This window comes from Primulina eburnea, chromosome 3 (assembly GCF_022965805.1).
Source record: "Primulina eburnea isolate SZY01 chromosome 3, ASM2296580v1, whole genome shotgun sequence".
NCBI lineage: Eukaryota > Viridiplantae > Streptophyta > Magnoliopsida > Lamiales > Gesneriaceae > Primulina > Primulina eburnea.
In genome coordinates this window covers 35,973,484-35,998,095 of record NC_133103.1, presented here as the reverse complement: position 1 = coordinate 35,998,095, position 24,612 = coordinate 35,973,484, and the positions used below count along the sequence as shown (strand labels likewise).

Genomic DNA, 24,612 nt, shown 5'->3' with positions numbered 1-24,612 from the left:
CTCATTGCTTCCTGGAGGTTTGGTGGTTCATCTTCAATCTGGGATGCCACAGAGAATGCATAGATCATACAGTCTGCATGGCCAAAACGTTCTGGTGGTTTTATAACCCTCCTTTCCCTGTCTCTTGCTAACTGATAGTTTTGTACTCTGACAGGCCTTGAGTGTCAGTGATTTGTTCTTCATGTTTCACCAGTTGGTTACCTTGAGGACCGTATGTTGTTTCTACCAGCTCCACCTCAAACTTTGTGCTCCCATCTCCTTCATGATCTTCAGTGAGTGTGTCTGTGGAAATTAGTGAATTCAATGGAAATAGATCCTCCTTGAAAGTGACATCTCTGCTTATGATGGTCTTCTGTTTTCCTGGCTCAATACACCAAAGCTTGTAGCCTTTGATTATTTCAGGGTATCCTAGAAAAACACACTTCAATGCCCTGTCATCTAACTTTCCCTGCCTTACATGTGCAAACGCTGCACATCCAAACACTTTTAAGTCATTTAGATGAGGGGGTTCAGATGTCCATTTTTCCATTGGAGTCTTGAATTCTAGTGGGACAGAGGGGCTTCTGTTTATTAGATGACATACTGTGTTTGCAGCCTCGGCCCAAAAAGATTTCGGTACCCCTGAATGTGACAGAAGGCACCTAACTCTTTCCAAAATTGTTCTGTTCATTCTCTCGGCGAGTCCATTTTGTTGGGGAGTGTTTGGTACTGTGAAGTGCCTTGAAATTCCCTTGTTCTTGCAGAACTCAAGAAACTCGTTAGAGCAGTATTCTAACCCATTGTCAGTTCTTAGTTTCTTTAACTTCCTGCTGGTTTGATTTTCAACAAGGGTGAGCCATTGCTTGAACTTATCAAATGCCTCGCTCTTATGTTTCAGTGTATACAACCATACTCTCCTTGTATAATCATCTATAAATGTCATAAAGTACCTTGATCCTCCATTCGAGAGTACTCTTGATGGACCCCAGAGATCCGAATGAACATAATCCAGAGGTGCAGTAGATGTGTGTCTTCCCATATTGAACTTTACTCTTGTGGATTTTCCTCTGATACAATCCTCACAAAATTCCATCTGTCTCAGAGGCTTGTCTCCTAGTAAGCCTTGTTTATGGAGTTCAAGAAGGCCTTTCTCACTTATATGTGCTAGTCTGAGGTGCCACATCTTGGAGTTATTTTGTTTCTCTTCAGCTGGGCTAGCTGAACCCACTAGTGTTTTACCTGAGAGAACATACAGCCCATTAGATCTATGCCCTTTCATCATACTCAAAGCACCTTTGTAGACTGTCAGTGTTCCACTTTCTGCCTTGAAGGTGTATCCAGCAAGATCAAGGCTACCTAGGGAGATTAAGTTTCTCTTCAAGTCTGGAACAAATCTTACTTCCTTGAGGATCACATCAGTGCCATTTTCCATGATCAGTTTTATAGACCCAATGCCTTTTATCATGCAGGTCTTGTTGTTTCCAAGAATGACTTCCCCACCCTCAACCTCTTCAATATCTTTGAACCAGTGTTTGTTTGGTGTCATATGAAAAGAGCACCCACTATCAAGAACCCAATGTTGATCAATTCTGAAGTCCGAAACACATAAAACCTCTGCACTTTCATAACCGTCTTGGACGGAAGATGCTTCACCTTGATCCTTGGTTTTATCTCCTGGTCTGATGAGTTCAGGGCAGTTCCTTCTGAAATGCCCCTGTTTATGGCAAAGGAAACACTTTAATGTGTTCATCTTCGTCCTGGATCTGCTTCTTGATTTCTTCCTTATAACCCTCTTGTCTGATCTACCTCTTATATGAAGGCTATCACCTATTTCTTTTGATCCATGTTCCAGCATGTTCTGAGATTCCTTTGCTTTCAATGCCTTTTGAATCTCTTCGAAAACTAGTGATTCTTTGGCATACTTCATGGTATCCACAAATACTGAAAATGTTTTGGGTAGAGAGTTGAGTACCAAGATAGCCTTGTCTTCATCTTCAATCTCTATTCCAATATTCTCCAGATCAAGGATGAGTTTATTGAACTCATCCAAATTTTCTCCAATTGTCTTCGACTCGATCATCCTGAAGCCAAATAACTTCCCTTTGAGATATATGCGATCTAGGAGGGATTTGGTCATATAGAGAGATTCTAGTTTTGCCCAAATACCCGCAGCCGTTTTTTTCCGATGAGACTTCGCGGAGGACCTTGTCACTTAAATGCAGAGTCAGTGTGCTGAATGCTAATTCCATTATTTCCATCTTCCTCTCCTCAGATAGCGATTCTAAGAGTTTTGAATTTCCCTCCAGAGCCTTTGCAACTTTCTGTTGGACCAGGATGGCATGCATTCTCCTACGCCACAGTGCAAAATCCCCTTTCCCATCGAACGATCTAGTTCGATTTTACCCGCCATCATCGTAGTATTTCTCTTCTAAGAACCCAAAGCTCTGATACCAGTTGTTGTAATCTTGATCTTTTCAGAGAAATGAATAACCGTGTATATCCAAGAATCGCGCACCCTCAAGCGTTCCTTCTAGTATCGATCAAGTAGAATTATTAAAGAATACTCATAGTAACCATACACAGCAACAAGAACAAATGTATCAGCAGCAGAAATCAACACGAGAGTTTTACGTGGTTCGATCAACTTGATCTACATCCACGGGAGGAAATCTCATTAAGCAATAGTGATCGTTTACAAGACAATAGGGCGTACAGGAGTAGCACTATCAACTCTATTCTCACACTCGTTCTTCTCCTATGGATTTCAGAAGAACAAGAAACACCATGGGTTGTGTCTCGGCCAGTGAGAAATCCTTGATTCTGCTGTAGTTCCTTCTCGCTTCACCCTTTTAATTTTTCTCTGTATCTGTAATTGATGATCTCCTTCTCTGTTTTTTTTTCTTCTTGGTAGTATATATGTAGTTATATATTGACAACTGCTAGAACCTCATCGAGAACAGAACCCCAGGGGATGATCAACTGAGAGCAAAACAAATTAACTGACTATTTCAGTTTGCATCAATAAAGCCTTGTAGTTTTTCCCTAATCTATCAGACTTTAATTATTTGACACTTGGTGCAACATGAACTAAGATTTTTCAGTTTGGCAGTGTTAAATCCAAACTGAAGTGGGTCAGTACAACGTGTGTATTCGATCAAAATCTTTTAGTGAAAATCCTATCTTCGTGATAGAAGGGGTGACGTAGGAGTTATTCTATTCTCCGAATATCCAGAAACATATCGTGTGCTTTTTACTTCAGTTACTTTCAGTTATTCTATCTTTCAGTAAGTTTACTTCCGCAACTGTTTTTCAGTTAAACTGATTGTTATCGACTTACGAGATACCGACTGTCAGTTTGTCATTAAACTGAACTATTTATTCGAAAATAATTTATTATCAGTAAGTGTTTATTCAACCCCCCAGTCTAAACACATATCACCTACTAACCGATCCTTTCACGGTTTATAAATCATCGCTACTTAGCGATGGTTTATCTAACACCGTCCCTAATAGCGATGATTTTTTATAAAACCATCTCAAATTACCCATAAGTGCCACCACTTCAGCCCATTTTCCTCCATCACTTCATGTCTTCAGTCCATTTTTCTATACTGCACAATTTTAGTGTCGCTTTACGTTAAATTTTTTAGCTTCTATTCTTAATTTATGATCATGAATTTTAATTTTTTCGTTTATTTTATCACAAAGTTAAATAATTTTATAGATTATTCATAAATTTAAAAATGTGATATTTTGATGAGTGAGAGGATATTACAAATAATTACAAAACTAAATCTTTTTTAGTAAATTATAAAATAAACTTTTTTTTATAAAAAAATAGCGACGCTCTTTGTTAAACCGTCACTAATTAGCGACAGTTTATCTTTCTACGACTGTCGCAAATTAGCGACGATGTTCTTCTCAAACCGTCGCAAATTGGCGACGGAATTCTTTCTGCAACCGTCGAACATTAGCGACGGACTGCAAATTAGCGACGGTTTTGTAGTCCGTCGCTAATGTAGTTCCATTACACCATTTCCACATCAATTACTTTACAAAAATACAAAGCATGTGAAGTTATAAAACACATTTACTTCGTCATTTAATGTAAACTATGTAGTTATATATAACTATTACTTCTGCACTTTACGAAATCGATGATGTAAAAGACGTTGTTTTACTTTGGCATCGGTCTAATTTCGGACCGGTTTTCCCTCATTGAACCGACCAACGACTTCGCTAATTTCTTGGATACGACTTCGATTCACAAACATTAGTGATTTATTTATCTCTCTATCAAAAAGAAGTTTTCCAATCACTCTAAAACTCAAGATTTCATGAATTAAATATCTGAAAATCAATCCAAAGCTAAAGGTTTCTATCTGATTCAGAAGATAACTTGTGCTATTTTAATTTACACTTTTTTATATCATATACTATAAATTGTGAAGTATTTTTAATATGTGGAAATAGTCTTTCTTATAACCAGATTTTATTAAGCGTTGAGTTGTAATACAAAGATTTCCAGTAGGCAGAGGTAAGTCTTACTGAAGTGGGTTTGTATAAGAGCGTACTAATAAAATTCTTTTACTGATACATTTTGAAAACAGAAGAATAAGATACGTAGAAGATATTATATTTTGAACTTCCAAAAATAAGCCTTGTCTTATTTTTTATCTACTGATTTATTGTTATACCCAAGTGTTGTTATATGTTACTGCACTTATAGTAGTATACTGACTTTATCATATGAATGAGATTAGCGGATTGCTTCTTTCGCCGTCAAAGTGCGAGCGAAATGGGAGCAGCCTAAACCGTTTGACTTCTCAAAGGTCTGAAGCACTTTTTCAGTATAAGAAAAGAAAAATTTGGGATTGTTTATTCAGCCTCCTGTTATAATCACTCCACCAATCCTTACAAGTGCTATCATAGCAGGGTTTATTTTGTTTTGAAACATTTATTGCATTAGCTCTGAAATTCTTCAACAAAATTATCATGTTCTCAATAGAAGACTTTGATGACTGGATAATCAGAATGAAAGTTCATCTTGTAACTCAAGGAGATGACATGTGTCATGTCATTAATGTTGGTTTCATTAAGATCATGAAAGCCAATCTAGCAGTGGTTATAATAGAAGGTGCACCATATATGTTAGGGAAACAAAGAAGTGAATGGACTAGTGATGATAAGAAGAAAGTAAACCTTGATAATATAGCCAAGGATATTCTATATAAACAAAAACACTTTTAGCAAGATCAAAATATGCTCTTCTGCAAATAAAATCTGGCAAAATTTAAACCAGAAATTTGAAGGAAATGATTATACAAAGGAAAATAAACTTTTGGTAGTCATGCAAAAGTTTGAGAACATCAAAATGAAGACCGGAGAATCTTTAAATGACTTTGATGAAATATCCAGTAGCAATATCAATGAATTAAAGAATATGGCAACAGAGAAATTGCTTTCAAAGTTATGAGAAAGCACTTCCCGGAGAATGAGATGTTAAAACTATGTTGATGAGAGAATCAAAGGATTTTAGAAAATTGGAACTTCACGATCTGTTTGCATACTTGAAGTCTTATGAGTTTAAACTTGAAGTAAGAAGTAGAGAAGAGCCTTCATCAAGTCAACCAACTAAAGCTCTCACTTGAGCTGCTTCTGTTCCAAATATTTATCCAAACGTTGAGGAATGGCTATATAAGGATTTTTGAGTGATTCACAAACATTAGTGATCTATTTATCTCTCTATCAAAAAGAAGATTTTCAATCACTCTAAAACTCAAAATTTCATGTATTAAATATCTGAAAATCAATCCAAAGCTAAAAGTTTCTATCTGATTCAGAAGATCACTTGTGCTATTTTAATTTACACTTTTTTTTATATCATATACTATAAATTGTGAAGTATTTGTAATATGTGGAAATAGTCTTTCCTATAACCAGATTTTATTAAGCGTTGAGTTGTAATACTAAGATTTCCAGTAGGCAAAGTTAAGTCTTACTGAAGTGGGTTTGTATAAGAGCGTACTAATAAAATTCTTTTACTGATACATTTTGGAAACAAAAGAATAAGAAACGTCGAAGATATTATATTTTGAACTTCCAAAAATAAGCCTTGTTTTATTTTTTATCTACTGATTTATTGTTATACCCAAGTGTTGTTATATGTTAATGCACTTATAGTAGTATACTGATTTTATCATATGAATGAGATTAGCGGATTGCTTCTTTCGCCGTCAAAGTGCGAGCGAAATGGGAGCAGCCTAAACCGTTTGACTTCTCAAAGGTCTGAAACACCTTTTCAGTATAAGAAAAGAAAAATTTGGGAGTGTTTATTCAGCCTCCTGTTATAATCACTCCACCAATCCTTACAAGTGATATCATAGCAGGGTTTTTCTTGTTTTGAAACATTTATTGCATTAGCTCTGAAATTCTTCAGCAAAATTATCATGTTCTCAATAGAAGACTTTGATGACTGGATAATCAGAATGAAAGTTCATCTTGTAACTCAAGGCGATGACATGTGTCGTGTCATTAATGATGGTTTCATTAAGATAATGAAGCCAATCTAGCTGTGGTTATAATAGAAGGTGCACCAAATATGTTAAAGAAACAAAGAAGTGAATGGACTAGTGATGATAAGAAGAAAGTAAACCTTGATAATATAGCCAAGGATATTCTATATAAAAATCTTGACAAAAACACTTTTAGCAAGATCAAAATATGCTCTTCTGCAAATAAAATCTGGCAGAAGTTAACCCAGAAATTTGATGGAAATGATTATACAAAGGAAAATAAACTTTTGGTAGTCATGCAAAAGTTTGAGAACATCAAAATGAAGACCGGAGAATCTTTAAATGACTTTGATAAAAGATCAAGTAGCAATATCAATGAATTAAAGAATATGGCAACAGATAAATTTTAGTTGAAAGTTTGTCAACTTCAGTAACAAAATTCTGTTAATTTTCGAGCAGAATCTTTCCCCTTTTGCAACAATTGGCATTGTCAAAATTTTAACATATTCTGCGTTGAGACAAATGATCTGCCCAAAATTCAAACCTTGTATAGCATAAAGAACTCGAGCAGATCCTATAGATTGGAAGCACTTGTAGCAGAGGCAAGTTGGCAACATTGGAGTTTGAGTATTCCACTTATTCTTCTTCCATGTTTTCTAAAGATCAATACCAGTAAGTGGACTTATATATATGTATTTTAAAATAATGATGTTCATATGTTTTTTTTTTAAAAAATCAACTGTACACTATTCGTTTCATGTCATTTAATTCTTACATGTTTTGTTCCGCATGATTCCTCTGTTATGCTATGATGTCTTGAAAATACACTGTTATGATTCGAATTAAAGTGGTAAGGAAATTTCCGAGGTATGATAAGATAAGGCCCTGATACGGTAGGTTATATTAACCGATATATGGTCTCGTCTTCTTAGAAGAGTAACAATAATGGACTGATCAATATACTATAAATAAAGAGATGAATAACAGTGTCTTGTTTGATATGTTTTAATGACTTGTTTCAATTCTGTTTGTCTCATGTCTTGATTTCATGTTGCGATATGTTCTGCGATATTTCACATTTGAACTCATACTATATGTATATTTTGATATTCTTGTATACGAATGACCCCCACATGCTGAGTGTTTTCCCATATGCTCACCCCTTGCTTCCCTCCCCAGATAAGGGCGAAGATTAGTTGGAAGATGATGAACAACACATGTTATTGAGTTGGTGATCAAGTTCGAGACATGAAATTTCAAGCATCGGTTTTAGTTTTATTTTCTTTTACGTTATTGCTTCCACATTTGTGTTTTACACAATAAAACAGTTATGATTTATGTAATAAGATGACTTTTAACTATTTTTTATATTCTACGTGGCTTGTTGTTTCACATTTTAAATTGTTAAATAAATCCAATAACGCGTTCTGATTTTGTAGCGTGACAATCATCTAGTCCCTGCACATGATATCTTATTACATTCTCATGCATTGATAACACACAATGTTCAGAGATAAAAAAAAGTTTATTTATAAACCTCAAAAAGGTTTATTTATAAACCTCAACTTACGTTCAATGCTCTCTAATTTGTGGAAAATTAAAAATTTTCATTATGTATATTTATTTTTTTATAATTTTGATATTTTACATTATTAAAATTTGTCGTAGTTCTGTATATTTCAATTTTGACAAATATAATAATTTTTTACAAAATGTATTGATATAATACTATATATGTAAACGTCATATCAGTACTACTTTGGAAAAAAGAATAAAATTGCAATATATATGATAATTTTTATTATTTTATATTTATTAAATCATCTCGAAATAGTTTTTTTTTTTTTTCCTTTTTGCAATATATATGATAATTTTTATTATTTTAGATTTATTAAATCATCTCGAAATAGTTTTTTCCCCTTTTTGGCACCCATGTTCATTTAACTATTTATTTAGACAATCCCACCGCCTAGTACAAATTCCTTTGAAATTTTGGTCATTCCAGAAAGTTTATGTGGTGTGTGGCGGCATGAAAAAGCTATCCGAATCTACTCTTTTTTATTTAATTCCTTTTGGGTTCCATAATATTTAGGAGATATTAAATTATATTAACATAAATACACGTAATTAATGATTGCTGATTCTTTGAAATTTGATCACCACACGTTGAATATCTCTCTATACTTGGTTATCGTCATATTATTGTAATTACACGAAACTTATATATCGAATAAAGTTACAAAATTGTTAAAACATTTATTGGTCTTATACATTTAAAATAATAACTTAATTATAATTTATACCTTTATTTTTCACATATATGTGGAGGAATTGGTAGCTTACAATTCACGTTGAGGCTGAAAGGCCGTGTATGCATTATTTACATCATTATTCGAAAACAATTTAGTTCATCAAACTAAATATACATAAATTAAAAGCAATTGTGAAATCAAGAAATTTCTTAGATTGTAAAAATATCACGATTATATTGTAATTTCGATCTTGTATGTTTTTTTTATTTATTTCAAAGGGGAAAAACAGTGTCTTATTCATCAATAATTGCGTACCTCGTCCATACAACCAAATACAATTGTTGGGGCATAATCCACATATTTTTCTTCGTTAACCAAACTTTGAAATAAAAGATGAAAGGGAAATTATCTGGAATACAAACTTGCCTGTATATATAAAGATCGAAGTATATTCCAATAAGCCTTACCAACAAAGTTGACCCCAATGCTAAATCTGTAGTCTGCCATGCACCGCAATTGGCGTGTGCCAAACAAAGTGGCCCAGTCGCCGCCCAAAAGGTTTACTTCTTGCAAGTGAAAAAAGAATCCCTCAAGCTATTGCAAAGTTTATTTAACCCACTTTTATTTATATATATGTCACCACCTACACCCATATATCATACACATTAATCTGTCCGAAAGTAGTAGAGATGGGAGTTTCCGGGACATTGGAGTACTTGTCTGAATTGGTTAGCCTCTCCAAGAAGAAGAAGAAGAAGAAGCAACTGAACACAGTAGCTGTTAAAATCAGAATGGATTGTGAAGGCTGTGCTCAAAAAGTCAAGAGTGCACTCTCCGCTGTTAAAGGTACTAACTACTTCATAGCACCATTTATATTCTTAGCTTAAACAGTGAAAAAGTTGAAATAATCTGGAATGTCTCAAGAACACTGGCAAATCTTTACCTCTAAAATCTGTTTGTATTTCATAAGATTTATACATATACATACATAAGTGTCAAAAACAAACACTATCATTAATTGTAAAATGCTGGTGTCTTGTCTACTTCGTAACAGTCCCACTTTACAAAAATAATTAATCCAATTGATTGCTAAGACATATAATTTCTTGTGTTTTGTCTATATATGTGACTATGCAACTAATTCATTGGAACTGGCCCCGGTGGGGGGGATGTATGCATGCATGCAGGAGCGAAGTCAGTGGAAATAGATTTGAAACATCAAAAAGCAACAGTGTATGGGTTCGTGGATGCTAAGAAGGTGATGGAAGCAGCCAAGTCGACCGGTAAGAAAGTGGAGCCATGGCCGTACGTACCTTACACGCTGATCGCTCACCCTTACGCCTCGGGAGTTTATGATAAGAAAGCCCCTCCAAATTTCGTGAGAGGGACTGATGAACCTGGAGTCGCCACACTTAACCCCGATGAACAACAATATACACTCATGTTTAGTGATGATAATCCACACTCGTGTTCTCTCATGTAGCCCTCTCAACGTCATGAATGTTTCTGTTTTTAATATATGTAATAAAAAAAGAGATCAGGTATGTTTCTCCAATAAATTTCATATATATAACTTTAATATTATCGGAAGTTCATGGGAAATTTTTTGAAAAAAAAAACATGGCGGATTCAAAGGAATATTAATACTTGAGTTTCCTGGTGATCCATAGTATGGTTTTTGGATAGAAAAAAAATATTATAGCTAATGGGGAGGTAGTGAATGAAATGTTGGTAATTGCTGGACAACCTCTACGATTTCGGTTAGAAATAAGACTAGCAAGCGAACCAAGTCAAGCTATATTAAATGAATGATGAGTCCAAGTATAGATCCCACATAGACTAATATTTAATTACTATATTTGTTTTACTTAACTTAAGCTAGACAAAATAAATAAAAGAAGGATATATGAGTTATTAATCTAAACTATTAAATAAAAAAATCGCAATAAAAAACGGATAGTGACACATCATTCCAACGCTACAGGTTATGTTACATTATCCTTTCCGATCGTTGGATGATAGCTTATAAAAAAAGAACTGAAAAATGCATATTCAAGTTCGTTCATTTTAAGATTTCCAACCACGCGATTGACATACTACTGAAACTTGCATACTCCAAGATCTGAGCGCTCTTAAAGTTCATATACTTCATCGCTCATCAAGCACGCATTCAGCAAAAGATACCTGATCATTCAAGGATCAATTTCGTGCTACTCAAAACATACAGTGTTCTTTTACAGTAACCTTTTGGTTATTTGATTGATTGTGTTATCTGGTAAACTGATGGTTTTTAAAATCCAGAAGTGTAAAGTGATCACTAAGAGTTCCAAAACAGGTAGTATGATAAGTCTTGATTGGAGTGTGCTCTTGCAAAAAGTTTGTAAAGCCAAAGTTTTTTAGTGGAATCCTTCCTAATTCCTAAAGAGGAAGAATGTGTGATATACGAGTTTTTATCTCCGAACATCCATAAAATTCTTGCGTCTTTACTTTCGTGTGCACTTACTTTTTGAATCGTTTCTTGTTAACAAGCCACACTAACAGTTGAAGCTATCATTAAAAATTGTGAACCATTTTCCGCACTTCTCAATTGGTTCATATTTCTAACCGTTCAAGAAAAACTTTCAATCGCCTAAAAACGTTTGAAAGCCAATTTTAAAAAGCAAATATTTTGAAATAGTTTATTCACCCCCTCTAAACTCTTTCTCGATCCTAACAAGTTGTACCAGAGCGGGGTTTTCTTGAACATTGATATCTACAATCGATATGACATCTTTTAACAATATTCCTATGTTTTTTAAAGAAGATTATGATGACTGGAAAATACGCATGCAAGCACATTTAGCAGCCTAGGACGATGACATGTGGTATATATGTCATCATTGACGGGCCTATGAAGATCTTGTGTAATGCCCGAGGAATTTATCCCGTTAATTCGAAATGAGTTAGCGATGATTATTATAATCTATTGGTGATAATCGATTTGATTATAGACGAAACAGATCGGACCGGAAAAGACGAGAAAATACATCAAATAATGAGAAGGGCCGAAGCCATGGCGCACATGCGCGAAGAAATGCGCGCATATGCGCGACATGTCCAGAAGGTTCGGCGCATATGCGCGACGTAGATGGCGCACATGCGCGGGAGGGACAGTAGGCTTGGCGCATATGCGCGAGAAAAGTGGCGCATATGCGCGAGAAGGAAAAATGCTGGTTCTAAGAACTGGCGCATATGCACGACTTTGGGCGCGCATATGCGCGAAACGTGCAGCACATGCACGATTCCACTTGCCTTGCATGCGTTCGTGTATGTATATATATATATATAAAGGCACGAATTCTTCAGAATCAGAAAGAAGAAATCGAGAAAAAGGTTTGAGAAAAGAATTGAAAAATCCTTACGCCTTTTGTGAGAAATCCGTCCGTCCGATTTTGAATCCGACTGCGGTACTGTGTTCCTATCGACGTAGGCTACAACTGGACGTAAATTTTGCTACGTTTTGATATGTTTTGAAAATATTGTATTGTCAGAATCTGATATGATTCATATATGATGTTCTTGACATATTAGACATCATAGAATCGAAGTCAGATTAAGAAACAGACTGAATATGAAATTGTTATGATTTTTATAGTTGAGTTGATTGAGATTGATATCAGAATTGAGTTGTTATCGAGTATGAGATATTAGAATTAATATCTGATTGATATGGTATTGTTGGGTATATTGATATGATACCGTTATGCCATCGATATTGAATTAGGTTAAGTATTGAGCAGAACAGAATTGATTCGAGTGGTGTATTGATATTATACTCCTCGATATTGTTCTTGTCAGATTGAGTATTGACAGATTTGAGTTCGAGACTTCGACAGAATCAGAGTATCATAAAGAAAGGTATAAATTAATGTTGAGTTGGGATTGCACAACTCGAGTGAGGTTTGACTCGAGTTTCCCTAAATCACATACTTTTACTTATTGCATTGATATTTGCAATTGATCAGACTTATGATTGTAGTCTATTGATTTATAGCTATTGTGTGATAAGATTGATATTTGTAGCCTATTGATTTATAGCTACTGCATGTAATGACTGCTGATTCGCTAGTCATTAACTGATTTGCTTAGATACTGACTGTATGTATTGATTACTGAGCCGTTGAGTCATAGGCTGATTCGCCTAGTCACCGGCTGATTCGTCGGGTTATTGACTGATTCGTCTTATTATAGGCTGATTCGCCTAGTCACCGACTGATTCGTCTGGTGATTGACTGATTCGTCTAAACTTAAGCTGATTCGCTTAATTACAGGCTGAGTTGTCTGATTATTGGCTGATTCGCCTAATTACTGGCTGATTCGTCAGGTTATTGACTGAGTCGTCAATTCTGCGGCTGATTCGCCCAGACACTGGAGATATTAATTATATCGATGCCGTTTAGGGATCGATTCATTCCTATCGACTGAGATTCGATATAATTACCTATATCCAGACATCGGGATCCCTAGGATAGAGTTGAGTCGAGTCTGAGACGACGCGTCAGTGGAGTCGAGTCTGAGACGACGCGTCGGTTGAGTGAGTCCGATATGACATGTTGATTTACATTGTTTATACCATTCATGATTATTGAATGTTTGATATGGATTTATGTTTCTGATTTGAGACATGTTATGAATAATTCTTATATGCTTTCGTATATGCTTTTATATGACTGGATGTTTACATTGTTTATACTGGGATATTTATATCTCACCGGAGTTATCCGGCTGTTGTCTTGTTTTGTATGTGTGCATGACAACAGGTGGGGCTGGATCAGGGTCAAGAAGAGGATGAGAGAAGATTAGATAGCGTGGAGATCCGGGCTTCGAAGCAACATAGGATTCAGCACTGATATGTAGTTGAACCTAGTGGAATTCTTGTAGATAACACAAGATTTGTATGTTCATGTTTAATATGTAATTTGAGTAAATTACATTACGTTTCCGCTTTGTATTTTAAAAAAACAAAATTTAGACCCTGTTTTATAATTGATTAATTAGTCCCAATGATGATTAAGAACTTGATTAGCGTCCGGGTCCCCACATCTTGAAAGTCAATCCAGTTGTGGCTATAACTGAAGGTGCTTCCCAAATGGTGGAAAAACATCGATTCAGATGGACAGCTGAGGATAAGAAGAAGGAGAATCTTGACAATGTCGCCAAAGATATCCTTTATAAGAATCTGGATAAAAATATGTTTACCAAGATTAAAACTTGCTCCACAGCAAAGAAGATATGGGAAAAACTCACACAACTGTGTGCAGGCAATGATCAGACAAAAGAAAACAAGCTGACATTTGCAATCCAGAAGTTTGACAACACAGAAATGAAGCTAGAAGAAACTCTCTCCGAATTTGATGAACGATTTAGTGGTATTATTATTGAACTTATTTATCTTGGAAAAGAATATCTAACCGTGAAATTTCCTTGTAGGTAATGAGAGCTCTTCCCAGAGAATGGGACGTTAAGACAGTAACGATGCGAGAATCAAAAGATCTGAACAAACTAGAGCTTCACAATCTCTTTGCCAATCTTAAAGTGTACGAGTTCGAGCTCGGAATTCGAACTGAAGAAGAACTATCAACTTCTCAACAAAACAAGGCCCTGGGAGTTACCACAATGACTCTTCCAGTCGAAGAGTCCACAAGTAAGAAATCAGCTGAGCAACTGAGCAATGAAGCTATGTCCCTATTTGTCAACAATTTTGGTAAATTTATGCGTAAAAATCAATCTCAACTTGCTAAACCATATTACAAGAAAGATCATACAGATGATGGTCAAGTTTGTTTTAACTGTAGGAAAAAGAGGCACTTTATTGCAGAGTGTAACAGGCCCAAGAAGGATGAGAAGAGACCGGTTGATGGGAGACGGTCCACAAATGATAAAAATTTCACCAAAATGAAAGAACGAGTTTAATTGTAGAAGAAGTGTTGGGTTTGGCCCAACTCTTACCCACAGCCTATAAACCCAAAGCCCATTCTCATAAGCCTTGGCCTACTAGGTTTTGTCTTACTCTTTAAATACCCATTTTGTTCCCCAGCAGCCGATATGCGAAGCGTGAGTTTTCTGAGAGGCAGTAGCTCTTCATTCTTCTTCGACGTCCTGTGTTCTTTGCTTTGTGCATGTGAGCTCTTCTCTTCTCTTCTTCATCTCTATTTCTCAAGTGATATACCAGAGGGCGTGAGATTGGAAACTGTCCTCGGTTCCTTGTGTTGTCTCGATCAGTGTCGTTGCCTATTGTGTGTAGAGTAATCGGGTTTTTGATCGAGAAACCTTTGTGGTCTTCGTCTTGGTTTACTGTGTATTTGGAGAAGCCAAAGTCAGTTCGTCTGAGCCCGTTTTATCCTAACATATCATATTGTATTGTTTATTGTTTGTGGCTGAAAGTTGCAGGTTGGCTAGCAAAATTCAGAAGATACGGCATCACCGATGGGCTCCTAACAGTGGTATCATAGCCATTGGTTGCTGCCGTCCGCCTTGCTGCCCGCCGTGATTCGCCTTCGATTCGTCGGAATCTGAAACTCTTACTTAGGGTTTCGCTCTGGTATATTGGCTATAACCTCTTTTTACTGTGTTTGTAGCGTAACCGCTTGCCGCGGATTTATGTGCTGGGATTTGCTGCTGGTAGAACGCTAGGTTTTATATGCTTGTTGTTTACTGTTGTGTTTTTTCATTTACGTAGCTAAAAGTTGCTTCCGCTATGTTCTTTTTGATTTTGTGTGATTTAAATTTTTTCTGTGTGAAAATTTGTTGTTTTTGATTAACTGTTGAGGCTTTTTGAAAATGGCTATGACTGGATATCATCTCGAACCTTTTAACGGAAAAACAGATTTTTCAATATGGCAGCAGAAAATGAAAGGTATTTTTTTTACAACAAAGAGTTTTCAAAACGATAGACTTGTCATATTCTGCTGCTGAAACTCCTAAAAAAAGGCTGAAATTGATGAGTTTGCTTATTCGTCTATAATTTTGAACTTGTCTGACTCTGTGTTAAGAAAAGTTGGTAAACTGAAATCGGCTAAGGAAATTTGGGAAAAATTAGAAGAACTTTATACTGAAACTTCGTTGCCCAGTAAAATGTTTTTGCTTGAGAAATTTTTCCGGTTCAAACTTGATTTAAACAAGGACATTGATGAAAACCTTGATGTGTTTACCAAATCAGTTCAAGATATTAAGCAAACTGGAGATAAGAATATTGATGATTACACCCCTATTGTTCTTTTAAATGCCATATCTGATTCTTATAGTGATGTTAAATCTGCTATTAAGTATGGTAGAGATCAGGTAAGTTTAGAAACTGTTGTGAATAGCCTGAAAAGCAAAGAGGTAGATTTAAAAACCAATAAGTGTGGTAATAATTCTGGTGAGGTTATGTTTGTTAGAGGAAGGTCTCAACATAGATTTCAAAATCAAAAACCTTCAACAACCATAACCAAGCGTTCGTTAAAAATAGAGGTAAGAGTAAATCAAGGTCTAAGTCGAAGCCCAAGAATATAAAATGCTATAATTGTGGTGAAATTGATCATTACATCAAAGAGTGTTCTGGGCCTAAGCAAAACCAAAATCAAAACCAAAACTTTAAAAATCAGCCTGATGACTATGCAAATATGGCTTCAGGCGGTGAAAACATGGGTGATATTTTTATGGTGACTGAGGTATGTGATGTTTCTGTGGTAAATTCTGTGCATTCAAGTTCTTTGTGTGAGAATGAGTGGCTAGTTGATTCTGCGTGCACTTTCCACATGTCCCCATTTAAAAATCTGTTTTCTAGTTATAAAGAAGTGAAGCATGGGTATTTTTCTATATCAAATGTAAAATTGTGTCAAGTTGCTGGTCTTGGTGATGTATCACTGAAATTTGATTCTGGTTATGTGTTAACTCTGAAAAATGTGAGGCATGTTCCCGATTTATGTCATGATTTGATTTCCTGTGCAGCATTAGAAGATGATGGTTTACAGGGTAGATGGGGAAATGGGCTTATGAAAATTATGAAAGGGTCTTTAGTGATTTTTAAAGCTGCCAAAAAGAGAAACTTGTATGTTTGTCATGATGAATGTGAATCTTATGTGCAAAATTCTGTGAATGTTGTCTTAAGTGAAAAAACTGATTTGTGGCACAAAATATTAGATCACATCAGTTCTAAAGGTCTTGAAATTTTACACAAAGATGGTTATTTTGGTAGTGATAAATTGTCTTGTATGCCATTTTGTGATTCTTGTGTTCTTGGTAAACAGTCCAGACTTAATGTAGTACTCAAATTCAGTACACGTATAACCCATGCATTTGTTTAACTAGTAAATCATTTAATTAATTTTAAAATGAGTTTTAAGCCATGCATGATTTACTTAAATGCATTATTTTTAAATTATTCATGTTTATGTGATGCACGTTAGAATATTTTTTTTTCGAGTTTCATGTTTCAGGCGTTCATTCGAGGCGGGATTGAGGAAAAGACCCGGTGACGATTTTTGGCAATTTTAAAGTTGGTATTTTATTTTAAGTTAGGGGTGTGGCGTTTTTAACTAATTATTATGTGGTTAGCATTTTAAAGCCTAATTTAATTATTAGGTGGAATTTTAGAATTTAAAACTTTTAAAGTCTAGATCATGTACCTTTTTAAATTTTATTAGAGGATTGTGTTATAGCTAAGGGAGAGTTAGCATTTTTAACTTAGTGTTAATTATTAACTAAGCTAAATTACCTCCCAATTAAACACCTAAACACACGCACACACCCACTAACACACGCACACATTCACGATAACACACACACTCACTTTCAATTTCAGTTTTATTATTTTAAAAAGAGCAAAGCTAGGGTTCTTGAGAAGAATAGCAGCCGCCCCCATCCCTTTAAATTCCAGCAAGGTTTTGTTGCATTTTATTCAAAGAAAACGGTGTCACGTTCGTCCCGGATCAAGCCTCGCTCCATCTCCACTTCGGTGTCGTCGTTACGGTATTTTTAAATATCAAAAGGCACGTATATTCTGTTCTTGATGCATATATCATGTCATATTATGCGTGCGTTGTTATTTATGCGTAAAACCATGTGTATGTGGTGTATAAGTTTGAGCAATTATGTTTAAATCGCTTTTGAAACCCTTTTTAGATCTGAAATTTACGTTTTTACTGTTCTGGTTAAAACTGCGACTTTTCTGTCGGGATTTTGAGAAAACGTTCAACTAGAAAATTTTAGAACGTTTTGATGCCTTCGATTTGATATAAAAATCGAGATTTTTGGATGCAAATAGAGTGAGTTATGGCGTTTTTCGTGGGACTGCTCAAACTGAGACTTTACGAAAATTGTGTTCTTGAAGTTTTTATGTTGCAGGCTTCATAGGGGATCGACGGGTGATCATTGCTGCATCTAGGTATGATTAGTAGGATGTTGGGATGTTAATTGATATGTCTTTTAGCGTCGATAGACGCTCGAATGCATTAGAAGTCGTAGGAAACGAATTGGTGTCAACTGCTACGTTTTGAATGGTATGTGTCGTAGGGTGAACATCGTCGCTTTGGGATTTTGTACGAATCTAGTTTGATGTTATGGCATGCTAGGATGAGTCTTGGGGTGTCGAATCGTCGTCCGTGCAATCGAGTCTAGACTGTTAAGCGAAACCTGTTTAGAATTTCCGAAGCTTTTCTTGTTCCGCAGGTACACGGACCCACGGACGGACCCTGGCACGGGGTCCGTGCCTTTGTTCCTTCCGGAGTGCATTTTTCCAGAGTCTACAGAGACCCCCACACGGACCCTGACACGGGGGTCTGTGTCCACCCTTCTTTCCGAACCTTTCACCCGAGTCTACACGGACCCCTACACGGAGGTAGGCACGAGGTCCGTGTCCTTCATAATTTGGGAAAAATATTATAACATGTTTGAGGTTTGATGTCATGGTTTAGTACAACGATTTACAAGGTCAAGCCATGGGACATTGTAGAATGTCCTAACTAGTGATTGAACTCGAGAGTAGGTATGATTTCTACGTCTAAGTTATGCAAGTTAAGTATGCAATTTCATGTCAGTATGTCGCAGCGACGGCCCCGATCGAAGTCCAATGAATCCCTCAATGCCAAGTAAGTATGTATGATGTGCAAGAAAATATTTTAAGTTTTTGAGGTATGCTAAATGTCTTGTGACCAAATCATGAATGGGTTTGGAAGTCCGTGAACGTGGGCGAGGACCTCTCCACCCCGTTAAATTATGAACGGGTAAGATCATGGTTGGAAAGCGTTAAATTATGAACGGGGACCAACCAGCCCGTTAAATTATGAACGGGGATCTCATGTATGTGGCAGTGGATACGTCCTTGTCAGCCCAGTACTGTGGTTTGTCTGATCAGGCGTTTATTATGTATGGGTCACTTGCTTTGAAACATCCTCTACGCAAAAATGATGAAGTTATGTATGTTCAAGTATGCAGTATGTTTATGAAAGTTTATGTTGATGGCACGTCTAAGTATGTATGTACGTATGTTCAAGTTTCGTTATGCAAGTTCAAGTTTCAAGTTATGTATGTCCTTTTTTAAGTTGCATGCGATTTTATTATGTAGTACTCGTTATCCCAGTTTATACGTGTTGAGTCTTTAGACTCACTAGACTTGATTAATGCAGGTGACTATGCTGAGGAGACAGGAGGTGGTGACCAAGGGACAGGCTTGGACTGAGTGGCAGGCTAGACCCGAGGACCGTAAAGTTTACGTTTTATGCAAAGTTTAAAAATACTCTGATTTTTAAATATCTCGATGTGAAATATTTTGAGACAGTTTCTTTTAGCCAAACTTTTACTGGTGATGGATGATTTTGAGAATTATTTTTATGAATGTTGAGTGACGACCGTATGGATGTTTACATTTAAGAAAATTTTTAGTTTTTCCGCAAATTTTAAGTAATGAAAATACGATACGTTACAGTTGGTATCAGAGCCAGGTTCTTGTAAAGGGTTATGCCTACTGCCAGTTGCAAGAAGCTCTCGAAGTCACACCTGAAGTCTGTAAGTTTTAAATTTTCAAAATCTTATGCTATGTAATATGCATTAAGCCATGAATTTCAGCATGTTCTTGTTTAAGTTCAAATTTCGTGCATCATATGTCATTTATATCATGTACATGCATGTTGGGTTTACGTGTTGGGTAATTCATTGGAACAGTATGCCTCCTAGACGTATGATCGACCGTGAAACAAGAGATGAGGACAGAGAGCCTCGAGTGGAGGAGAGGGCCAATCCGCCACCACCACCACATCCAGATATGCAGGCTCAGATGCTTGCTGGTATGACGCAGTTCTTCGCACAGTTTGCGGGGAACCAGGCAGCAGCAATAGGTGCAGGGGCGAGGCCCCAACCAGAGGCGATGTATGAACGGTTTAGGAGGATGAGCCCAAAGGAGTTTGCGGGTACCACTGACTCGATGGTAGCTGAGGGATGGATAAAGTCCATCGAGGTAATATTTGACTTTATGGAGCTGACAGATGCTGACAGAGTCCGTTGTGCCACTTTCTTATTGACTGGAGACGCTAGACTGTGGTGGGAGAGCGCATTAGTGGCAGTCAACTTGCAGGTGCTGCCTTGGAATGGTTTCAAGGAGGTCTTTTACTCCAAGTACTTCACTGAGGAGGTACGATCCAGACTCACCAACGAGTTTATGACGCTGTGGCAGGGAGACAGTAGCGTGGCAGAATTCGTGAGGAAGTTTGAGAGAGGGTGTCACTTCGTACCCCTCATTGCGAATGATGTGCAGGCAAAGTTGAGGCATTTTCTGAATGGGCTGCAGCCGATCCTGCGCCGCGATGTGAGAGTAGCTGGCCCTACTAGCTATGCGGTCGCCGTATCTAGAGCATTGGCTGCAGAACAGGATCTGAGGGATATAGAGGCGGACAGGCAGGGCAAGAGGCTCTATCAAGCCCCACCGCATCAACAACACCAGCATCAGAGGCCCCCGTTTAAGAAGCCGTTCCCGGGGCCGCCAGGGAAGAAGCCGTATCATGGACCACCAAAGGGCAAGGGTCCAATCCAGCAGCAAGTGGAGCCTCAGAAGCCCGGTAACTTCCCAGTGTGCCAGAAGTGCAATCGCCAGCATCCCGGACAGTGCCTACGGGATCCGGGAAATGTTTTAAATGTGGGGCTACAGAACACGTGCTGAAAGAGTGCCCACAGTGGAAGCAGCCAACCCAGGGCAGAGTATTCGCCATGCATGCACAGGAGGCGGACCCAGACACCACCTTACTGACTGGTAAACTTTTCTACCTAAGCTCAGTATTATTTTGCCTTGCATGTGGAATTTTTACTTGGGATTATTAGCGTGCTAGTAATATTTTGTGTGCCTAGGGTTATTGAGTTCTTTTGTGCTTAAGGTTTATGTTAGTAATTTGGGAATATAAGTTGTGTTGTACTAACGCATCTCAGAAAACATTTTTATTAAGAGATTATCCACAACTGCACTGATAGACTCAGGAGCCACTCACTCCTTCATATTGGAAACGTTTGCTAATCATTTGGACCTCAAGTCCATTGGCCTGGACGTGAACTTTTCAGTGACAGTCCCGTCAGGGGAAGAGCTGTTAGCTACCAGCGTGGTCAGAGATATCGATCTAGAATTGCACGGCCACCTCGTATATGCTGACTTGATCGTCTTACCGATGCCAGAGTTCGATATTATATTGGGAATGGACTGGCTGACTAAGAATAGAGTTCTTATCGACTTTTAGAAGAGATCGGTGTTAGTCAGACCATTGGGCATGGAGCAGTTTCTTTTTGACCCAGCCAGATGGAGGAGTTTCCCGCGCATGATCTCTTGCATGCAAGTGAGGAGACTAATTTCTAAGGGGTGTCAGGCTTTCTTGGCTAGTATCATCTCGGCACCGGACGTGCCAACTCCTTCTATATCAGGGGTGCCAATAGTCAGAGATTTCCCAGACGTCTTTCCAGACGACGTCGCAGGCCTTCCACCAGATAGAGAGGTGGAGTTTACAATCGATCTCATGCCAGGTACAGTGCCAATCTCTAAGGTACCGTACAGATTAGCTCCAGCAGATATGTTAGAACTTAAGCAGCAGATTCAGGAGCTCTTAGAAAAGGAGTTTATCCACCCGAGTTGCTCACCGTGGGGCGCACCAGTGCTCTTTGTGAAAAAGAAAGACGGAAGCATGAGACTGTGCATCGATTACCGTGAGCTGAACAAGGTAACGATCAAGAATAAGTACCTGTTGCCTAGAATCGAAGACTTGTTTGATCAATTATAGGGGGCTACAGTGTTCTCTAAGATAGATCTTCGATCAGGGTACCATCAGCTAAAAGTGAAGGATGCAGATGTCCACAAAACAGCTTTCAGGACCCGGTATGGGCATTACGAGTTCTTGGTGATACCATTTGGGTTGACTAAAGCTCCAACAATTTTCATGGACCTCATGAACCGAGTATTTCAGCCGTTCCTCGACCAGTTCGTCATAGTATTCATTGACGATATTCTTATATACTCGAAGAGCCATGAGGAGCACAGCCAGCACTTGAGGACAGTTTTACAGACCTTGCAGAGCCGCAAGTTGTTCGCGAAGTTTAGTAAGTGTGAATTTTGGTTGGAGAAGGTAGCATTTCTGGGTCATATAATTTCTAGTAGCGGCATTGAGGTGGATCCAGCCAAGGTAGCGGCAGTTAAGGATTGGGTTGAGCCAAGGAATGCATCAGAAATCCGTAGCTTTTTGGGTTTAGCTGGTTACTACCGTAAGTTTATTAAGGGATTTTCATCCATAGCAGTGCCACTCACTTCCCTGACAAAAAAAATGCCAAATTTGTGTGGAGTGATGAATGTCAGAAGAGCTTTGATACTTTGAAGCAAGCTCTTATTTCGGCGCCAGTGCTAGCCATGCCGACAGGGAATTTGTGTTATACACCGATGCATCTAAGCTCGGGTTAGGCGCAGTATTGATGCAGCAAGGCCGGGTAATAGCTTATGCTTCCAGGCAGTTGAAGGTGCACGAGAAGAATTACCCGACTCACGACTTGGAGTTAGCCGCCGTTGTCTTCGCACTGAAAATTTGGAGACACTACCTATACGGCGAGAAATGCCAGATTTTCACCGATCATAAGAGTCTCAAATATTTTTTCACGCAGAAAGAATTGAATATGAGACAGAGACGGTGGTTGGAACTCGTGAAAGATTACGACTGCGAAATTAGCTATCATCCGGGAAAGGCTAATGTTGTCGCAGACGCTTTGAGCAGAAAAGTGGCAGTTGTTGCTCAGTTGTCGGCTCAGAGACCACTTCAGTCAGAGATCCAGAGATTTGGTCTAGAGATTTATCGTGAGGGCAGAGCCCCGAGACTGTCTAATCTGATAGTCAAATCTGATTTGCTAGACCGTATCCGAGCAGGTCAGTCTTCAGATGAGCAATTACAGAAATGGAGACTGAAAGATGAGGCCAAGTGCAGTGTTCTTTATACAGTGTCTGATGGGATTGTGAGATACAGAGGTAGAATGTGGGTGCCTAGTGGTGAATCGATCAGACAAGATATTTTGACAGAGGCACACGCATCTCCGTATTTTATCCATCCGGGAGGTACCAAGATGTACAAAGACCTACAGATATTGTATTGGTGGCCAGGGATGAAGCGAGACATCCGTAAATTCGTATCAGAATGTCTCACTTGCCAGAAAGTAAAAGTTGAACATCAGAGGCCAGCAGGATTGGTTAAGCCAATCCCCATTCTCGAGTGGAAGTGGGAGAACATTACTATTGATTTTGTGGTTGGGTTGCCGAGATCAGTCAGAGGATCGAATTCCATTTGGGTTATAGTGGACCGACTCACTAAATCAGCGCATTTTCTACCAGTAAAGACGACTTTCTCCATGACGCAGTATGCGGAGCTTTATCTCAGGGAGATCGTTCGTTTACATGGAATCCCAGTTTCAATTGTGTCCGACAGGGACCCAAGGTTTACGTCGTCCTTCTGGAAGAGCTTACATGCAGCCGTGGGGACAAAGTTGCTCTTCAGTACAGCTTTTCACCCACAGACAGATGGTCAGTCTGAGCGAGTGATTCAGATTTTAGAGGATTTGCTGAGAGCCTGCATGATTGATTTTCAAGGAACTTGGGAGTCTAGACTACCTCTAGTGAAGTTCACATACAACAACAGCTTCCAAGCATCTATTGGAATGGCTCCCTATTAGGCGTTGTATGGGAGGAAGTGCAGATCACCAGTTCATTGGGATGAAGTTGGTGAGAGAGCAGAACTTGGGCCAAAAATAGTTCAGCAGACTGCAGACGTGGTGGTCAAGATTCGTGACAGAATGAAGACTGCCCAAAGTCGTCAAAAGAGTTATGCTGATAAGAGAAGGAGAGATCTCGAGTTTGCAGTGGGTGATCACGTTTTCGTCAAGATAGCACCTATGAAGGGTGTTATGAGATTTGGGAAAAGAGGCAAACTGAGTCCGAGGTTCATTGGGCCGTTTGAGATTTTGGACAAAGTTGGGACACTAGCCTATCGTGTGGCCCTTCCGCCGAATCTGGCCGGGGTGCACAATGTGTTTCATGTCTCGATGCTGAGGAAATATTTGGCTAATCCTTCGCACATTCTGAGTTACGAGCCGTTACAGCTGACTCCAGACTTGTCTTACGAGGAAAAACCAGTCCAAATCCTAGACAGGCAAGAGCGTAGGCTCCGGAACAAAGTGACTAAGCTAGTCAAAGTCCAGTGGCTAAACCAATTAGTGGAAGAGGCCAAATGGGAGTCCGAAGCAGATATGAGACTTCGCTACCCGGAGTTGTTCGGTAAGATTTAATTTCGAGGACGAAATTTTTATAAGTGGGGGAGGAACTGTAGTGCCCAAATTCAGTACAC

The 24,612-nt window shown here is 38.1% G+C and overlaps 2 protein-coding genes across 2 annotated transcripts; both read left to right on the top strand.

Moving 5' to 3' along the window:
• The first annotated feature begins 9,271 nt into the window (after nt 1-9,271).
• Nucleotides 9,272-10,330, top strand: LOC140828474 (heavy metal-associated isoprenylated plant protein 24-like). The gene is made up of 2 exons (XM_073191426.1): nt 9,272-9,592; nt 9,934-10,330. The coding sequence occupies exons 1-2, from the start codon at nt 9,436-9,438 to the stop codon at nt 10,227-10,229; spliced, it is 453 nt and encodes a 150-aa protein (XP_073047527.1). The 5' UTR covers nt 9,272-9,435; the 3' UTR covers nt 10,230-10,330.
• Nucleotides 10,331-13,874: 3,544 nt separating this feature from the next.
• Nucleotides 13,875-14,219, top strand: LOC140827299 (uncharacterized). The gene has a single exon (XM_073189949.1). It carries the CDS (start codon nt 13,875-13,877, stop codon nt 14,217-14,219), a length of 345 nt encoding a protein of 114 aa, XP_073046050.1.
• The last annotated feature ends 10,393 nt before the right edge of the window (nt 14,220-24,612 follow it).